At 41.3% G+C, this 19,911-nt stretch overlaps 1 protein-coding gene across 3 annotated transcripts in view; it reads left to right on the forward strand.

The window, feature by feature from the left end:
* The window catches only part of ABLIM1 (actin binding LIM protein 1), a 187,000-nt gene that overhangs the window by 100,343 nt on the left and 66,746 nt on the right, over nt 1-19,911 (forward strand). For all 3 annotated transcript variants that reach the window (XM_054277060.1, XM_054277058.1, XM_054277059.1), the window contains exons 3-6: nt 2,096-2,279; nt 3,719-3,828; nt 17,683-17,809; nt 18,969-19,062. In XM_054277060.1, the coding sequence (XP_054133035.1) occupies nt 2,096-2,279; nt 3,719-3,828; nt 17,683-17,809; nt 18,969-19,062 (515 nt within the window). The remainder of the gene's footprint in view (nt 1-2,095; nt 2,280-3,718; nt 3,829-17,682; nt 17,810-18,968; nt 19,063-19,911) is intronic.

Below are 19,911 nucleotides of genomic sequence, written 5' to 3' on the forward strand. Positions count from 1 at the left end.
GATCGGTGTGTGTGTGTGCCAGAGATGATGGATCTGCTGGGGGCTCCCATCATGAGCACCTCTGCTTGGGCCCAAATTCATGGCTGGCCAGGGTGGGAGAATTTAACTCAGAAATTCTGAGTTATTTGCAGAATGAGTTAGAGATTGGGTAGAAAGAAGACTTCATAAGGAAAAGGGCAGTAGAAGGAGCTTCTTTTTGACAATAGCAATTGCTGTCTGTAAAAGACTTGTGAAATATTTAGCCCCCATTTTCATGATAGGCTTGAATCCCTGTGGGTAGAGCCTAATAGCTGTGAATGCATGAACCCTTTCCTTCCAAGTTTGTAGTAGTTTTTGCAAACAATGATCTGCCACTTCTTTATGATGCTGAAGCTGGGTTTTCAGAAGCAGCTAGAACAGAGGTGGTATTCAAAATTACATTTGATCATCCCAGTTCATTAGAGCCTTGCCTAGGCAGGTAAAGGGGGCCGCAGTGACCAAATGAGTTCTTCAAAAAATGACTCTTTTGGTAAAACCCATACCAAAGAGCCAGAGAGTTCACACATGCAGCTCCTGAGGCAGACCCAGCTGCACACTGAGCGTCTTCAGCTTGAGGCTGAAAAATAGATATACTTGGATGTTAAAGCTACAAGGTAAATTACAAACTAGGATTTAAATAATCACACAGACATGTGAGTACTCCATAGCACTTAATGAAGTTTAGCATCTTTTAAACATTAAAGTAGAATTCTCCATTTCTACATGATTTAATGGTAAGGATCTGCCCAAAGTAACTTAGAGAAGCAAACTTATTTTAAGTAGGTTTTCCACTGGACCTCCAGTAGGAAATTGTGGTGTAGAGGTTGCCTGTACATTCTGCCTAACAGGATATTTTACTGTTAATTTGAAAATAATATTTTAAGCAAAACGGAGATCAGTAGAAGAAAAAGAAGGACTGAAATTTTTTTTTCTGGATGTTTACCTAAAAAAACAATTTTGGAACCTTCTGCAGCATTTTAACAGAGCCTTAACAGTAGTTCTTTGTAATTCTCAGTCACTGATAATTGAGTTTTGGCTGCTTGTGGATTTAATGCCACCATGAAATGTAATTTGTTTGCACATGGAATATTATCACTGTCTATGCAGAAATGTGAAACCGGAAAAAGGCTGGTCCTGATACTGCTTTCCTTCTAAGCTGCATTTTAGTTCTGTTTATTGTTTTTCTATTAATTATTGTTACAGTAGCAGTCATTAGACCTCCAGGGCTGGGCAACAGACAAAGGAAATTTGCAATTCCTGCCCCAAATGCCTTGCAATTTTAATTTTCAAGGCAGGTAGCTAGTAAGATACTAGCCCATTATAACAGCACTGAGGATGAATATTGAGTACACAATACTGTTCTTGAGACTTGTGGCAGAAAGAGGAATTTAACCCAGTCCCCCTGATAATCTTTCTGTATTTCATATTTTAATTTTTCAAGGACTGTGTAACTGCAAGGACCTAGTGTACTGCTTATTTATTTTTCCTTAATACTCAGAATCCCTGATATTGAATATTTCTGATATTTGATCTGAAGATACTTGAATCTGATGAAGGGGGATGAGATGGCATTCCTTGGAGAGTTAACATGCTAGAGTGCTGTGAAGAGTGGTTTCTCTTACTGAATTACACAGATACAGCAATGTACAGAGGAGCAGGAGGAGTGCCAGAAACCCAAGTGCCTGGGAGGAGCTGGGTATAAATTTTTGGTGATACAGGGGAACACTAAATAGGTAGTTTTGAGTTCTTTGTTCAACCCAAGCTAAAGGCACAGTGTGAAATTCAATCTCCCATGGCACTTTCTCTTAATGGGATTTGGCTGTTAGAGGTAGAATTGATTTCTGTCTTTGGATTGACCAGAAATGCCAATGCAGGACTCTGAATATTTTCTCAAAGCAAAGCAGGCACCTGGTTGTGCTGTGTTCTGGTTTGAGTGAATAGGCATTTCACAGAGGAAAAACTGCCAAGTCACAGAGATCCTTGACTGGCTCTTCACCCTTGTACTGATACAATTGAGCAGCTGACATCCTTAGCAGTGATATTTTTCTAATCTGTGTGGCTTGTTTTTTGATTCCAGTGTGTGGCTGTGACCTGGCACAAGGAGGCTTTTTTATAAAGAATGGAGAATATCTGTGCACCTTGGACTACCAGCGCATGTACGGCACCCGCTGCAACGGCTGCGGGGAGTTCGTGGAGGGCGAGGTGGTGACAGCTCTGGGGAAAACCTACCATCCCAGCTGCTTTGCCTGCACTGTCTGCAAGTAAGTGATCCCTTCACACAACGTGGCAGGAGCCCAGTTCAAGGGAAACACAAGGAAAGGTGTTGCCATCAGACACGAGTCTCAACACAGATTTCTCTTGAGAATGCATTTATTTCGTTATAGAAGATCTGCTGTGGATCTGACTTGAAGAGTCTTGAAAATGCCACTCATTTATATGGGGGACATGGTTTTTTTATGACATGTAGTTCCCTGTTCTCAGACAGTTACTCTCATGTCTGAAAGAATTAAGTGTCAAGCTTACAAATTGAGATAATAATGTGAGTGTGGGTGATCAGCCCAGCTTGGTGGGAGAAATGAAGTGCAGCAAAATTCTGGATGTTACATTTGAGCTCTAAGGACAGTCCAATGTAAGAGCATGTGGCTTTGGGACTACTGGGATTCCCCCTCTTCCCAAATACTCTTTCTTGTCCCCAGTAAGAGAACCAGTCTTCAGTTCTGCAGCAAATAAGAAGGAGTTAGCTAAGGCTCTGTGGATCAGAGAAAGGTGGCATTTTAAACTCCTATCTCTGATAAGTAGTTGAAGTACTTTGTCCTTTTAGCCTGGTACATTTTTCAAGCCCTTTTCTATTGAAAGAATTTTGATTGTTTTCTGTTTTAAATAGGGTGTGAGTTTCCTGCATTTTGATAATCATACAATGTATACATTGCAGTTTTATTTCCCAGGGACAGTGTGAAACATGACATCAATTTTCTGTACATTGCTTTGCATCAATCTCTTTATGTTGAATGAACAAAAAATGAGTCTTTGAAATAGATTAATGAAATTCAGTATTGCTGCTGATTTATTTTTGGCCCACTTAGAGATGGCAGTGGAAAGGAAACCACGCCTGTAACGTTTTGTTGAAATCAGCAGTAGATTTGCTAAGCAGTTTTGGAGTGAGGTGGGGGTCTGCACTCAGCAGTTAACACTCCTTATTAAAGATTTGGAGTTATTAAATGTTGTTCATCCTCTGATTTAGGCACCAAATAAGAGTTAACAGCAATGTCAACTTCTGCCTAGCACACATTCTTAACATTTACTAGCTCCACATTCCTTCACCAACCTCAAGAACAGTTCTAATTCTTTGAGTTCTCTTCTGTATCATTTGCTACCCACAACATCAAGCTGAGACCATCATAAATGTAGGTGTTGTGTCTTAGCAGATTTCACTGTCTCCACTATTCAGATAAAATATGTTTGATAATCTTTTTAAAATGAAAATACAAGGCAAGTCTAACCTCTGCTCTGCTTGCCTCCATGGATTGGATTTCTTCCAGTGCCTGGCTTTGCCAAGGCCACATTGCAGAAACTATTTGGCCTGAGTTTCTGTAAAATATTGATTGCGTTGGAGGAGGGTAGAAAAATCAAGGCATGGGGAACAGAGGAAAATCTCTGGCATAACCTTTGCAAAAATACAGTTTTTTCTTGAACTTTCCAGGCGTCCATTTCCACCAGGAGATCGGGTTACCTTTAATGGAAGGGACTGTCTGTGTCAGATGTGTGCTCAGCCGATGTCCTCCAGCCCCAGAGAGCTGTGTGCCTCCAGCAGTAAGTTGCCATCTCATTCCTGAAGCCTCTCACTTTTCCAGGCTCATCAACATTTGATTGGAACTAGCATAATGTAGTCTTTTGGTGTTTTTATTTTTATTTGCATTTAGAAAAGTGAACTATGTTGAGAATTTCTGTGTCGGTTTTTTTCCTCCTCATTAAGTGCCTGTTACTACAGATAGGAAGAGACACTTAGACATTTCAATGTGGAAAATGACTTTTCCCCAGTGACTGGATTTTTTAAAAGATTTTTTTTTAAATTTTGCTTTGACAGGCAGCAGAATAGTATTTAAGTGATAAATCCTGAGGTTTCAAAGTTGATAGAGTCTATTTCTTTAATGTATGATTGTGCAAGTTTAAGTATTCAAAAGAGGATGAAGTCAGAGGAAATTAATTTTCTTCTCCTATTTAAGAATTCAATTAAATTATCCTTTAAAAGGAGTATCTCCAGGATTATGCTTCCAGTAGACTGATGCCACAATGATACCGTGATCAGAACCTCAGGAAACCATTATAAAAGACACGGGAAGCAAATTAAAGGGAAAGATAGAGAATAAAGAAAGTTTGGGAGGCAAGTTAAGTTGGCTTGCTGTTGGGTTTTAACACTTTTAAAAGGTAATTTGTAAATTACTGATATTAATCTCTGCCTCTGGTAGTTAATTTTTGTTAATCTTTGGGGGTTTCTTTCTCTGACTGCTGGATTGTACTCACCACTCCCCCAGTGTGGTTTTGTAAATCAAAATGGCTGCAGCTTTCCTTGTGACACTGGGTGGTTTTCCTTCAGGGAGAAACTGTGTATGTTCTCTTGGTACTTGGCTTTGAGATCCTGGGATTATAAAGTGCTATGGAAAGACAAAGATGGATAATGTTTGTGCTCACTGGATGAGTCAAGGGAATCTCAGGATATCTGATTTGCCTGAGAACATGTAATCAAACCCTTAGACAAAGGGAAAATGAGAGACTTTTTTTTGTTATTGTTCCTCTCTGTCTGGGAAGTAATGCTTTTCCACTATAATTGTAGATTTGCAACTGAAAATGCACAGGCCTAATCAGCTAAGGAACCTGTAAAACGGCTTACAAGACTTAAAAAGCAACATACAAATTTATGAGGGACTTCAGGCACTGAGAGAATCCTTCTGAGACACAGGAATGATGTGGAAATCGATATTTAGGGGGCAAAATTGGCAAGGAGCTGCAAGGCATAGGGACCTTGGACAGTACTGACTTGTTTTCCAAGCATGCCAGAGCATAGAGGAATCTGGACCTGGCTCTCCAAAGGTGGCACACCTGTCCAGCAGCGTGGCACTTGCCACAGGCCTGACTCCAGGTGCCAGAATGGCCCTAGACAATGTCAGGTTATCCTTGTCTGATACTTAGCAAGCCAGAGAGCTGGACAGTCACTTCCCCACAGCCATGCTCTCTACTGGAATTACTTCTCGGCTTCCACACTTCCATAGGTAGCAAGGATTATAAAATAACATTTTGTGTGACTTGTGATGAGATTATTGGGGGTTTTGATCATATTTGTGTCCTGCTGACACACTGGTTTGCCGGTACACACAGCTAGAGAGCTCCTGCTCTCAACAGCTTAGAGTGCACTGCTTTAGAATCTGTAGGCATCTGCCATGGTGCATCTTGTTCTTTTATGGACAAAGACTTGTTGAAATGTGTAGCATAGAGTTTCGGGTTGTTTTAGTGCAAAACTCTCAAACAGATAAATAAAAATGAGAACAGCTTATGTTATACGTTCAGAACTAATCAATTTTTAAAAAATCAATGAAGCATACTCTGTCTTCAAGGATTTGCCAGTTGCTGCTTTAGCTTTGTGCAAAAGTTGACTTAGATACACAAAAGTATCTTGCTGGCACCAAAGAGTTAATTTTAATTAGTGTAAAGTATTTCAGATTACTTCCAGGTTTCCCCTGCTGGCTAATACACACGTATTTTTTTTTCAAAAGCTTTGCCATTTTTTGAAAGGATTTTTTAAAATACAAATTCTTTTAGGAGAGTTTCTGATTCACACTATGCATCTATTTCATATCCTATACTGCTTTCAGCTTCCCATGATTACTTTCAAGTCGATCACTAGAGGAGACTTTCCTTAAAACAAGGAAAGTTTGAGGGAATTCAGTAGACTGCAAATATATCAGGTTTGATTGCTTGGTGTAATGTGAAAGGAAGCCTTCTATCCTAGAATGTCTGCACTAATGCTGACATGCCATTTTCCAGTGTCTATTACTTCACACAAATGAAAACTTACCGACAGCTTTGCTTGGATGATTTCAAGGAAAATCAAATGTGTCTGAATACAGGGGTTAACATCTTGAATAACATGAACCTGACAATTGTTACACTCTATTGTAGTGCACAGCAGTCAAAATCAGATGGGAAAAATACTAAATAATTAATTTTTTTTTTCACTATTAGTTGGGTCCATAGTACTTATGTACCTCATTTATATTAGTAATATATTTCTTTCACTGCATATGTGTTACCTGAAATTGTAGCTATTTTCTTGAAGAACCAATTCAGTGACTCTATTTTTATTCTAAATTTTTAAAATTCAAATGCAGTAGAGTAATCATAATTTATAATTTAATCAATCCTATTCCTTGGCTGCTGCTAGAAATACACAGTGCACTAAGTTTGGGATCTTCATTCATTCAGCAGGAAATCTAATAACAAATACCTGTAAATCTCTTTGCAGACAAATGAAATGAGTGGTGTTTGGTTTTTTTATTGTTTTATTTCGTATGACAGCTTGATAAATGGCATGTGAACTCTAAAGCAAAGTGACTGGGACAGATGTAGAGCAGCACAGAAACAGGGGACAAGTAGATAACACTGACTAGAAGTGAGGAGTTGATGCCTTGGATAGTTCAGGGCTTTCAAGATTCTGTCAAATACATTAAATTATTTTCTTTGGGGCCCAATAAAGGAGTAATGCAATAATATATCCGACTAATTGCCATTTAAGTTTTAAGCAGTGTCCAGGTTTTATATTTGATATCATGATTGCCTGATTTGTACTCTCTCTAGTTCTTTCTACTCTCTGTTGTGTTCTGGCTGCAGGGTAACACACTGTGTTTAAGGTCCATGTTGTCTCTCCAGAAAACCAGTTGTGCAGACACCTGTTATTTCTAAATTTTGGGCAAAACTGCAACTGTGCAGTGGCATAAAATGCCTTCCTTTAGGGCATTTTTCAGTGAATTCTCCCCAAGGCATCTGGTAAATGAACTGATGCAGACTTTGAAAATAATAATTTTTATAAAGTGCCACACTGGCTTCCATTTTTTCCGGAATGCACCTGAGGTGTTGTGAGAAGTCCAGCTGAGAGCAGAGCAGCTGTACAGAGATCCCCTCACTTGGACAGGCACAGGAGGTGGTGCCAGCAGGCTGTGCAGCTCGAGCCAGCGCTCTTCTGGCCCAGACATCATCTTTGGAATCCTGAAGAGACTGCGCATGGCTTTGAATGTGGTTTAGTCCCTCTTCCTCAAGCGGAGGGTTTTTTTTTCCTTGAGAAATTCACTATTCCCACAATAAAGCAATAAGAATGCTGTGTCATTTTCTATGAGGTTGAGCCCTTTCTCTGTTGGTTCATTATCTGAGTGCTGGTCTGGAAGTTTTCATTATTTCTGATTATCTGTTTGCTGAAACGTTGGATCATTTTAGTGATGTACATGAACTAGCTAAGAAGTTGCCTTTCAAGTGAAAAGTGTGTTTCCTGGGACAAACCTCCCTACCCAAAAGAAAATGAAGCATTCCAATCACCTAACAGGAGTTTTCATTTTGAAAAATTCATCTTTCAAAATGGTGACAAAGACTTCGACCATTGTTTCTTTTCAGTGAAATAGAAACTGGTGTCCTAATAAATGCCAGTGGTGATATGTCACTGACATATTCTGTGAAAATCCTTTCGCTAGGATTTTTCTCCTGAGAAGCTGAGAAGCCTCAGAAAAGAAATGTAAACAATAACTATCTGATGGCTGTGGAATGTGGTTTGGAGGTTGCTTGCAAACAGTGCATCTTTGGTTCCATGAGGATTGTTTTTACTTGGTGACCAGTCATGGTCCAGCTGTGTCGGACTCTCTGGTCCGTCACAAGATTTTATTATTCAATCCTTTCTAGCTTTCTGATGTCTCCTTTCTCTTTCTTTAATGTAGTTTTAGTATATCATTATAATATCATATAATATCATATCATAAAATAATAAATCAACCTTCTGAAACATGAAGTCAAGATTCTCATCTCTTCCTCATCCTGGGGACCCTCAAACACCACCACAGTGATACAGTTTGGCAAGGAGCAGAGGGAAGATATTTCAACTTCCCTTTCTTTGTAAGAGTCTCTCCTGTGAGTACAGAGCATTGCAGTGCAGCCAAGAGCTGGACCAGAGTTTCCAAACTGAGTGTTCCATGAATAATCCTGGTGCAGCTGTTCCCCAAGCAGCCGGCGTCCACGTGGAGATTTCACATCGTGTTTTGTGTCTTTGTCCTTGTCTGCTCTGCACATTATGTTCTGGCTCTTTGGGACAAATGCTTTCATGCCTATCAGTACAGAGTCTTACAGGGCTGGATTTGGCCTCACAACTGGGGATCTTTGCTCTATTGTGATATAAATAATAAGCTTAATGCTTAATGGACTTGTGGGGAAAAGGTGTCTTTGCTAATTATTCAATAGCCTTATCTCTTTGGAAAAGATGCAGGCAGTAAAATTCCCAGTAAATAACTGAAAGTTCCAGCAAGGCTCTGGAAATACTGAAGTAAAGAAGAGCCAACATACCATACCTGCTGGAGGAGGAGGAGATGGGAAGGAAAAAGCAGAAGCCATCTTTTGCCTCACTGCCCAGAAAAGTGGCAGAAAAGTGAGCTTGTATTTGAAACAACAGACCATCAAAATGGAGAAGCAAATTTACTTTGCAGTGCTCCTTAAAAGGCTCTTTAATTCTTAATGCAGTCCTATAGTCAGGACATAACTGTCCTTTCATTAGATAAAAATATAAGTGATTGCTGCCTCAGAGCTGATGTATAAGCATCACAAACTTCTCCATTAGAAATTAGATAAAATGGATGCAAAATTCCTTTTAATCATTGTTCTTGGGAAAGGTCTGCAGCTTGGGTTTGTAACTGTTCAGGCACATTTGACTAATTTTTCATTATTTTGTTCTTCATAATTTTTTCCTGGAGCTCTCTGAAAACTCCTTCAGTTCCACAGAGAATTTAAAAGTGCAGGGGAAAGTTGGCTGACTGTTGCTAAGCAAGATATCTGCAGTGATTTTAAAAGGTGTTGAGCAACATCCAACACATGATTTTGAGCTTATTCTTAGGAAATAGTCTCCAGTTTTACACTGTGGCAAAGCTGCACAGGTACTTGGCACAGGTGGAGATGGGCCTTGTGAGAGACACTGAGCTCACTTTGTCTTAAGGAATATTTACCCACAATGTCCACAACTTCATTGAGGGCCCTGGGGAGCTTAGAGAGGCTCAATAGTTTTGATTGTGAACATGCATTTTTAAATAACAAGTTTTTAAATTTTTGAGCCTTAAGCATTTAATATTTATTTGTGCTGTAACACAAAAACTTTCTCATTTCATTTTTGGCTTGTCTGTTTACATCAGCAGAAGCACTCCCATATCTCTGTGGCATTCAAGCCTGTGTTCAGCTACTGGAGATTCAGTTGAGGGTTTGGGGAACTTGACAGAAGAGGCACACATTGTCCCATTTCTCTCTTTTTTTTTTCTGTTTACCATAGAATAAAAGCATACTATGGACATCACTGTTGATTGATTTCAAACACTGATTTAAATCATTGATTTTAATCATGGTTTGTTCAATAACCCAGGAAACCTTGATTAGACTGACTGATTGTAACCTTGGATTGCATTTAGATTTTTAATTATAAAATACTAATTGATAAACATGAGGATACTTTATATCTGTACACAACTGCTTAACCTAATATAGCTCTGCATAAAGTCATCATATTATTTAACATCTATATTTTTCCCTAACAACTATTTTTGCTAATGAGTTGTCAAACTCTATTTGAATGAAAGTTGAAATTTTATTTAGAATGTATAAAGTACCTGTGGATATTTTTTACTTTCAGAAATTTGCTGGATACATGAAGAATGTAAATGAATTAAAATATATTACAGTTTTGGAATTTATATTTTTCAAGAGTCTGTAGCTTATGAAACTATTTACTTTGGATCTCCATAACCTTAAAAATTTTGAAAGTGGGACATTTTATATACCCCAATTTCAAACAGGAGAAGGAAAGCAAGTTTATTCCCTGTGTTTTCAGATCCCGCTTCTAATTCAAATTTATTTAAAACTTTAAATTTTAAATGAAATCCTTTATTTTTTTTAAATGTCACTATTTAATTCTCCATTTCTTTAGTCTGAAATTGATTGTAATAACCTTGCAGGGCAGCTTCATTTATGACTTAATACAGCATATAGTGGGTCTAAAATTTTACCCCATCCCCCCTTTTAAGAATAAAAGAAACAAATCAATGTTCATGGCATGATAAAAGTTCAAGAAATTATGCAAACCCAAGCAGAGTTCCTTTCTGGCAAAAGCCATTAGATTGTCCCTAAGAATATGCAATTCTTTCAATGACACTGGCCAGTTTGTATGATTGTTTCAAGATGATTTATTCTTTTGAAGAATGCTTGCAGTTTTTGAAGCATTTTCATAGTTTGAATTACTTTCTAGGATTAATTTTATTTCACTTTATGTCCTCACTCAGAAAAATGGGTGAAATACTCAAGTAGCCTCCATTTGCACAGCTATTTCCTTGTTTATAAGGACTGGTATTTTAATGCTGCTTGATAAATTGTGTTCAGTCCTTCTCTGGAGGTATAGAAGCTTTGTTAGAAACTTGACCCCTGGGTGGTAGAGACTGCATTTAAAATATAGCTGTGGCAGGGCAGGAAGTTTCTGATTTATGAGTTTTCTGTCAGAAAATTCCTTTCAAAAAAATACCGTTCTTCAGGAAGGTGTTTGCAATCCAGTTTCCCCATTTCTTTTGGGTGCTTTTATGTTACAGTAAATTGGACAGTACTAAATATGTGTCAGTTCTTATTTGCCTGTGTGTAACCCCATCTTGAACTTGGCAATCAAAACACATCCATGTCCTTAGGTTGTACTGGAGGAGTGCTACTCCAGAGCTAATTCCAGAGGAAGTTCTGGGGGAGGTGCAAGGAATTCCTCAGTAAATGGGTGTTGCATGAGCAGGGATCACTATCTGGGAGAACACAACCATAGAGGAGATCCCCAGGGACTGGAGTGTCTGGGAATTGTCATGGTCAGAAAGCCTGCCAGGTAGCAAGTCAGCAATCAGAGGTCACTTCAAAAGAATATGAAAAGTGAATTAGCTAGACCTTGGTTTGCCATATGTTACACAGACATAAAAACCTTCCTAAAGGTTGTCATGAGTTTCACTCCTATTTTGGGGAGTTTGCACCCTGTTGGAATTGCTTGTTTTCCAAGAGTAACAGTTGAAAATGATCCAAAATAGTCTGCAAATGAAGAGACACAATGTGCTGTCCATGAACTGGGTGTTAAACAATGAAACTCTGAGATAATGGTGCAGTTCCCTTGGGGTACTGTGAGTGGGAATTGTGACTTTGAATTCTGAGTACTGAAATGTGGTAAAAGAAATGATAGGATAAAAGACTGATTTCAGTTTATATGTACCTGGTCCTGGTTTATCCTTTAGAGTAGTTTTACAGGTGGGGCTCTGGGGCTGCTGGGATGGGAAGAAACCCAAAAACTTTATCTTTCTTTTATAGGACAATTAAAAACTCTTCTCTTCCATTGTGTATATTTGCTCTTTCTTCCTCCTCCTGTTTCATCCACCCTCTTATTCTCAGTTGAGATACCTGTGTGAAAGATTGGGTTGAAGAGGGAGCTGGGATTGGTTAACTTGGTGATACAGTTTTTTCAGGGACTGTTTGCTGGAGTAATGTGTCAGAAGGTCATTTGGTTTGGTTTCCTTTGGGAATGAGGAGTAGAAGGATGTGGAAATAAGGAATTGCCTTTCTCTGTTAAACACTTAAATCAATACAGACCCAACTGGGGGTGGGGAAGAGCATTCAACCTTCTGAATCACTTCAAATCAAATCAGGTGATGAAACAGCAATTTGCAGTAATCACAGAATCACTGAGGTTGGAAAAGGTCTCTGAGATCACTGAGTCCAGCTTTTGCCCCAATACCACTGTACCAACCAGACCATGACACTGAGTGACACATCCAGGCTTTCCTTTATCAGCTCCAGGGATGGCAGCTCCAGCACCTCCCCAGGCAGTCCTTTCCATTCCAGTGTCTAATCACACTTTCTCTGAGGAAATTCTTCCTAATGTCCAACATAAACCTACCCTGGTGCAATTTAGATGATGAATAAAGATATTAAACAGGACTGGGCCCCATCCTGGCCCCTGGGGGACAGCACTAGTGACTGGTCTAATGATACATCCAAGATGTACAACAACGTGTCTCTTAAACAGACAAGTCAGTGCTGGGCACTCAGATGCTTCCAGGGAGTCGAGCTGCAAGCAAAGAATGCCGGTTCATGCCATTGGGATTTCTTTCCCTATTTAATCAACTAAAATAGTTTTATTTTCTCTAACTACTTGTTTTGAAAATATCAGTTTTTCCCAACTTGCCATTTATAATAAACTGTCAAAGCTATACTGCACTTCCCATGGGAAATTTATTTCCCTCCATTGTATGAGCCCAGCCTCTTATTGTTAGATTTCAAGAGTACAAGGCTGCTTATGTGGGTTTGTTTTGCCTTCAGCAAAAGGGCAATAGTGAATTTGTTCTGACAAACATTTCCCATCCTTGCAGTGGCAAAGAGAAGGGGTTTGGCAGCAGATTTCCTGAGTTACATGCTCAGATTGAAATCCTGCACGTAAAACTCCCAATATCGTATGTCCTTCTCAGACTTCCAGAACTTAGCACAGCCTCAATGACCAAATGGTCATGCTTTAAACTTTGAAAACATTTGTCCTGCTGTGAACATGGTGAGTTTGTATTTTTAGCTTTGATAGAAATATCTTGAAGATCTGGAAAAGCCTGCATGATATCATCAAACCTTTCAATTTTAAAGCAAGACTTTAGAAGGTGTTGCCTGCTCTGTTGTTAAAGGGTGACAGAGAAAAAACTGTGGTCTTCCCACCTCTATGACAAATTGTAATTGCACAACCTTCAAATTGCCACAGAAGAATTACTGGGATATAAGTTGTTTTCCAAGGTGACTAAGAGCTATTTATACTTAAGAGATTTCTTGACCTTGACTCCAGTGATCATATTTGCCTCTTTCATCACTTGCAAATCACTGCCTCTTTAGGTCCAGCTATGTTTGATAATGTATTTCAGTGTAAGTCCAATGAAAACTTATTGTTTCTTTTAAGTATTAAAATAATAACAAAACTCCCCCCCAGTTCTTCCCTGCTTTTCCTGTTTCAGAACAGACGCCTGCTGGTGCTGTCTTTGTAAAGCTCATTTATCAATGTTTGATAAGGAGGGGAAATAGTTACAGAGTGTAATAAGAGTACAAAATACCTGTGACCTGTGGGGGTTGTGGCAGCTTCAGACTTTATCTGTTAGATATGTGATGGCCATCAGGATTGAAATGAACTCTTTGGTGACTTAATTAAATCAGACTGCTATTAGCTTTGTGCACAGAGCTAACCCTGCATGGAGCAGAGCTGGTGTAATCATTCACATGACTTTGCATATCCCTGTTTATTAGGACAAAAGCACACAGAGATGGTTTCTCCTTCAAAAATCATATGGGGTGAAGCAGAGAATGTGGGATAAAGAATATTTGCTATTAAATTTGTAACGCAATCCCCATGGGAGTGGGTAAAGTCCTACTCTGTGTGCTGAGGGTTAATCCCAAAGCTGCATCAGCTCTGAGCTCACCTGTGCACTATTGGCTGAGAGCAGGGGAGGGAGGCAAAGGCAGAAAATCCACTGCTTAATTTAGACAGTGACAAATGGCTTGCTGTGCAGGATGCTTCACTCCTGGATGTCTGGGGTGGTGCAGATGCTAAAAAGGGAAACACATTTTCTCATATCTTTACAAGCAAGGTGTCATGGGTGGCAGCACAGCCTGACCTCTGTCTTTTAGTGGGGCTGCTAAAGGTGGTGGCAGAGTGGAGGTCTAAATCATATATTATATTATAATGGGGTGCCCTGTCCCCCCACTTTGCCATGCTTTTGGGCTGGCTGACTTCACAGCACAGCTCCTTTGTCCAGGCATTTTGTTTTGTACCCAGACATGTCAAACATGACATATATCTAAGTGCTCTCTGCATTTTCACCGGCACGCTGCACTGTCTGCCTCCTCCTCCTTGTTTTCTTGGCACTGCTGAATGTGTCATGTGCAAGGAGTGGCAGTGAGGAAGAATCCAGGTGATGTGGCAAAAAGAAGATGCAAGAAAGCTCAGATTCAAGGGGTGCAGTCTGTTAGAGCCAGGTGGGAAACCAGAGAGCACCATGGTGGGAACCATCGTGCACAAATCCAGGAGGAATTGTCAGGTTTTTCAGTCTGCTCTGGCATATGGTTGTGGACCTCTGTTCTTACCTCACAGCCCTTTTATTTGCAGCATGTGCTAGTTATAGGTTAGACAGATACAGATTGTGCTTAATGTGATACTGAGCTCCTGCCTGCATACCCTGGTGACATTCAGCCAAGAGCTTAAATGTGCCTCATGCAGGCCTGAGATCATAATGGCTTTTATTTGTAGAATTTGGATGAACAAATGGTCTTTTCTTAGCCCAGCCTTATTCATGTTCTATTTTAGGAAATAATGATAATTGCAAGCTTTTCATGTATATACCAACAGTTTTGTCAGAATTAAAATCAGATTTATTTAAAAGCCATCTCAGCCTAATACAGCAGCACTGGGCTGTTTACTTTGCTTCTAGACATTCAATGTGTCTGTTGTATTAGCAGAATGGAAATGATGTTCATTTCCTTTTGCAAAACACTTCAAGGAACCCAGAAAGAGTGTAGATGTCACTGGTGCTATAGAATAATAAAAGGATGTTGCCAACCCCTGTATTAAACATGAGCACAATGCTAAGTCTGGTGCTCAGACTTACTGTGATTTGGCTTACAAAGAAGCAATTAAACAGTCAGAGGTACTCCATGGATCCCTGCTTCCCCCAGGTATCTGGTTTTGGCATCAATAAAGATGCTGGACTAGGTAGACCTTTTGTGTAAGGCAGTTTCTCTATTCCCACTGCCTTAGAAATTAAGTGTTTTTAAAATCTCTTTATTGATTCAATTTCTGAGAAAATTCAATTTGGTGAAAAAGTTTCCCAAACAAAAATGAAAACAGCATTTTTTGAGGGAAATGCAGCAGATTTTTTGAGGGAAAATATCTCAGGGAGTGCATCCCAGTGTGCCAGGCCCCAGGCTGGCTCTGGAGGCTGGCACACCAGGAGGAAGCAGGAGTGCTGGGGGCTGACAAATGGGGGCTGTTTTCAAACTGCAGCCCAGCACCCACTGGGACTGGGGGCAGGATCCCATTTGCCCTCACAGCCCAGGCTGCATGGTTTCAGATTCAGCTGAAGGAAATGAGGGCTGGGAGGGACCCCAAGAGGTGATGCAGTATCCTCCCCAAACCAAAGGCGAGATCAGCGTGCCCAAGCCTCTCTGACACATGTCTGTCCCTTCCTCTGCCTGTGCTGGACATTCCAGAGCCTCCCTGCCTTGGTGACCTGTGCCAGCTTTGCTGTCATCCCAGCCTGGCATGGAGCCTTCAGCTGTCATGGCAGAGCAGAGGGATGCATTACAGGGTGTCACTCCTTGTCATTTCATCATTTCAGCTTGTAACTTATGTCCTCTAGAGCAAAGTCCTGGTGTTAGGACATCTCAGGGCTGCTTTTCAAGTCCAAGCTGTGTCAGAAGTCTGTGACTTGCACTTTGTCACAAGGTACCACTGTGCTTAGTCCCCCTCCCCTCCTTTTTTAGGGGATTTGAGAAGAAGAAGAAGAATGCTGGTAGGAAGAGGGACATGGGGTGGTGGATTCCTGGATAGCAGGAATGTGCAGCACATATTTGGGGTTGTTTTGGCCCATTATCCAAAGTCATGCCCTTTAGTCAGAAGGACTGATTGCTCTCATTATCAGTTGTGATAATAAACTTGGACTTGCGCTTTTGCAAGGCATGGTGTTGCCTGGGCTTAAACCCATGAGGAGATGAAGGTTTTTGGGCTGTGCTTGCTCAGTCAGCTTGAGTGTTGGAGCCAGGGTGATGTATCCCTGCTGCCTGGGTTTTAACAGCTCACATTGCTCACTTCGGTTTGTCTCCATTTCTTGGGATTTGTTGATGTTTCAGGCATTCACCAAAGGCACACCAAGTCTGGGGATGGTAATATCTGGGAAATCTTTTGTTCCAGGCTATCTCTGTGGCTTCCATGAGTGCCTCAGCTGATGGGCATTCCCTTTCCACTTCACTGGGCTTCCAGGCCCTCCCCTCCCTGTCCTTCTGTCCCCCGAGGCTGGCACAGCAGCACAACCCTTGCAGTTCAGTGCTGCCTGCCACATCAGTCCCTTCAGATTTACCATGTGCTGGGCTGCCCCTTAACAGGAGATCTTTTTGAGTATTTTATGCTTGAAGGGAGAGGAATGGAAGCTTGGGGCTGAGCTGGAGATCTCTGATGTAACATGAGCTATTGTGGCACCCCTTGGGACAGAGTGCTCCTGGCTTCTGCTTCCCTTTCTGCCATCAGGACTGATTGCAGTGAAAAGTGACCACCAGGAAAGTACCAAAACTCCTGAGCCAGAGTCCTTTTGCTGATTAGAAACCGGGAGAACTTCAGCTTCCCATAGCTGTGGGGGGACAGCAACACCCTCACTGCAGCCCTCACAGGGCTGTCAGGCCTGCCCTGGGCTGGCCCTGCAGGAAGATGTGTGCCCTCGCAGGGCTGTCCCTGGAGCCAGGTGTGTGTCCTGGAGCAAGGTGTGTGCCCTGGAGGCTGTCCCTGGAGCCAGGTGTGTGTCCTGGAGCAAGGTGTGTGCCCTGGAGGCTGTCCCTGGAGCCAGGTGTGTGTCCTGGGGCAAGGTGTGTGCCCTGGAGGCTGTCCCTGGAGCCAGGTGTGTCCCTGCAGGCAGGTGTGTGCCCTGGAGGCTGTCCCTGGAGCCAGGTGTGTGTCCTGGAGCAAGGTGTGTGCCCTGGAGGCTGTCCCTGGAGCCAGGTGTGTGTCCTGGGGCAAGGTGTGTGCCCTGGGGGCTGTCCCTGGAGCCAGGTGTGTCCCTGCAGGCAGGTGTGTGCCCTGGAGGCTGTCCCTGGAGCCAGGTGTGTCCCTGCAGGCAGGTGTGTGCCAGGGCTGGCCCTCAGCAAGGTGCGCCACTGTCCCTGCTCCCTGTGCCACACGCGGGGCTCTGCTGCCACCCAACGGGGACAGGAGCAGTCCTGGCCCTGCTCTCAGCTCCGTGCAAGCTCTCAGTCTTGCTGAAGCAAAACCAGACACACTGGTTGCTGTGGAAGACAGGAACAGCGAAGACTTTTTGGTAGCTTGTTCCTGACAGAATCTGGAGTTTGTACAGAGCTTTCCAGGTGGTCTTTGAGTCATAAACAGCATGAAAAACAGAATTACTTTCCCTCTTCTACTGAGAATGTCTGTAAGGAGAAAGATTGAGTCTTTGTGCAGGACCTGGGGAGGGTTTAAGGAAAGGAAGATGGGAAGGGTTTAAGGAAAGAAAGATGTGCCTTTGCACTCTGTGCAGTTCATCCCTTTGGCTGCCAAATGCTGTGACAGACAGGCAGTTAATTAAGGTTAATGAACCAAGCAGCTGACAGCAAATGCATCTGTTTGCTTGTTTGCAGATTGTGCTGGCTGTGGAAGAGACATCAAAAATGGACAAGCACTGCTAGCCCTGGACAAGCAGTGGCACCTGGGCTGCTTTAAGTGCAAGGCCTGTGGGAAGGTCCTGACTGGGGAATACATCAGCAAGTGAGTAACCTCTGTCTGCTGCTCTGCTGAACTCCTGGCACAGTTCTGACTGCTGGCAGAGAAGGGCTTGCAGCAAAATTCACATCTGGAAGTCCTGCTTTGACCACCTTTTTGTACACACCAAAGTCTTTGTTCCCAGTGAGAGCTGAGCTGGGAAAGTGAATTGCAAAGTGCAACTGAAAGCTCATGTTTAATAATGCCAGTTTACATTTAATACCTTAAAGTCTTAAAGAGGTATCATTCCACATTCCCATAGAGAATTAGGTGGATTGTTGCATGTGTTTTCTGTAGTAGCCAGATAAAGCATTGTGTCATTTTGCTTTCTAACATGTGATTTTTGAGGAAAAAAAAATGCTAATTTTCTATTTGTTACCTTTGCTAGATAATAGAGTAAATGTGATGGTGTGATTGACCTGACATTGTATTTCTCATCAACATATAAAAAACTAATGAAGAGGGTTTTGTGTGGAAGGTGTAGAGGAAGAGAATAGGGAAATTATAAAAGAGCAGAAATGAAGATACAGTTTCTTTTTCTCCCTTCAGGCATATAGCACAGAGAAAAAATAATGAAACATGTACATTTCACAAACCTGTCATTTGTGTGTGTGTAATATTTATAAGAAGTAGCATCTGCAATTTCTCAAAAACAATCTGGTGCCTAAGAAATGCTCCTAGACTGACTAGTGTTTCCACTTTTACTGTATGTTCCTTGTTCACACAAAATACTACATTGCCTTACACTGAAAAGTCACTGCTTATAGCCTTGCAGCCTACCAAAGGCTTTTTCTTTTTTCTGAAGTGAACAAAAACTGTCTGCTTGTGCTAGACTGTGATTTCCTCTCCACCCCAGAGACAGCTACACTGATTCCTTGGAGCTGCACCACCTGTAGGTGTGGAGAGTCTGCTCTAAAGAAGGAGGATTGCTTCAGTAGTTTGTCCTGCATGCCTTCTCTGGATGGAAATTTAAGGAACAATTCTAAGAGGCATTAGTGAGAATGTTATTTTTGTTTCTTGTACTACAAAGTGTTTGCCTTGAACTCTCCCCATTTCCCTGGGTCTGTGTGTAGGAGTACAAAGCTGAAGACAAATGAAGATAGAAAGTCATGCTGTAACCTGTTTAATAAGAAGTGGTTTGTAATTTGTGAATTTTCTTTTTCAGAGATGGTGCTCCTTACTGTGAAAAGGACTACCAAGTTCTTTTTGGAGTCAAGTGTGAAGCATGTCACCAGTTCATTACTGGGAAAGTCCTAGAGGTAGGTGTTTTGTGAGCTAGAGTTTATGAAGAATTGAGCCACCCATTATGTCCTCACCTAACTGCAGAGAATACAGAAATTCTCATAGAAAGGCTTCCTACTGATTCTTGAACAAAGTTGCTGATTTTCAGAATTATTTTCAGTGTTTTAGTTTTGCGGTCATCAGGAAAAGTGTGTGATACAGAATTAATTGCACTAGTTTCTATGGGTATGTGGTTTCTGTTTTTCTCTCTTCATGGTGATCTGCTAAGCACATTGCACTGCTTATTCTGTCAGATTTAATATATTTACAGAAGTAATTTAATTACTGGAATCACTTTTAGCAACCATAAGTTTGTCAGAACTTACCACATGAGATTTACACATGATTTGAATGATGCTGAGAAGGTGAGAGGGAGAAATGTGCTGGAGAGGTAAAATATGTGTTCAGAAATGAGAAGGCAGAAACCATCTGAGTAATCTCCTTTGCTGACTCTTATTTGGAGTCCTCAATGCTGACTCTTATTTGGAGTCCTCAGTGTTCTCATTGAGACCAGTCAAATCTTTTTAGAGATGTCAGCACCAACCTCCATCTCTCATGGCTCTGGTGAGCTGGAATCCTTGAACTATGCTTGGATTCCTCTGTGCCATGACTGAATTGTTTAAGGGCCAAAACACAGAGGACCTTCCTTGTCATTGAGATATGAGAAGCAAAACTTAACTCTTGTCCCCGTAGGAAACTCTGCTCAGTGGAAAGAACCTAAGCCCTGATCTCAGGTCAGGAGCTGGAGTAAATGTTTTTGAGCAAATAACTGAGAATAAACCTGAAAGTGTCACAAAAAATAAAAGCAGCTGGAAGTTGCAAGTGAG

This window comes from Melozone crissalis, unplaced genomic scaffold, assembly GCF_028551555.1.
Source record: "Melozone crissalis strain CALT ecotype California unplaced genomic scaffold, PUWL_Pcris_2 ptg000019l_1, whole genome shotgun sequence".
NCBI lineage: Eukaryota > Metazoa > Chordata > Aves > Passeriformes > Passerellidae > Melozone > Melozone crissalis.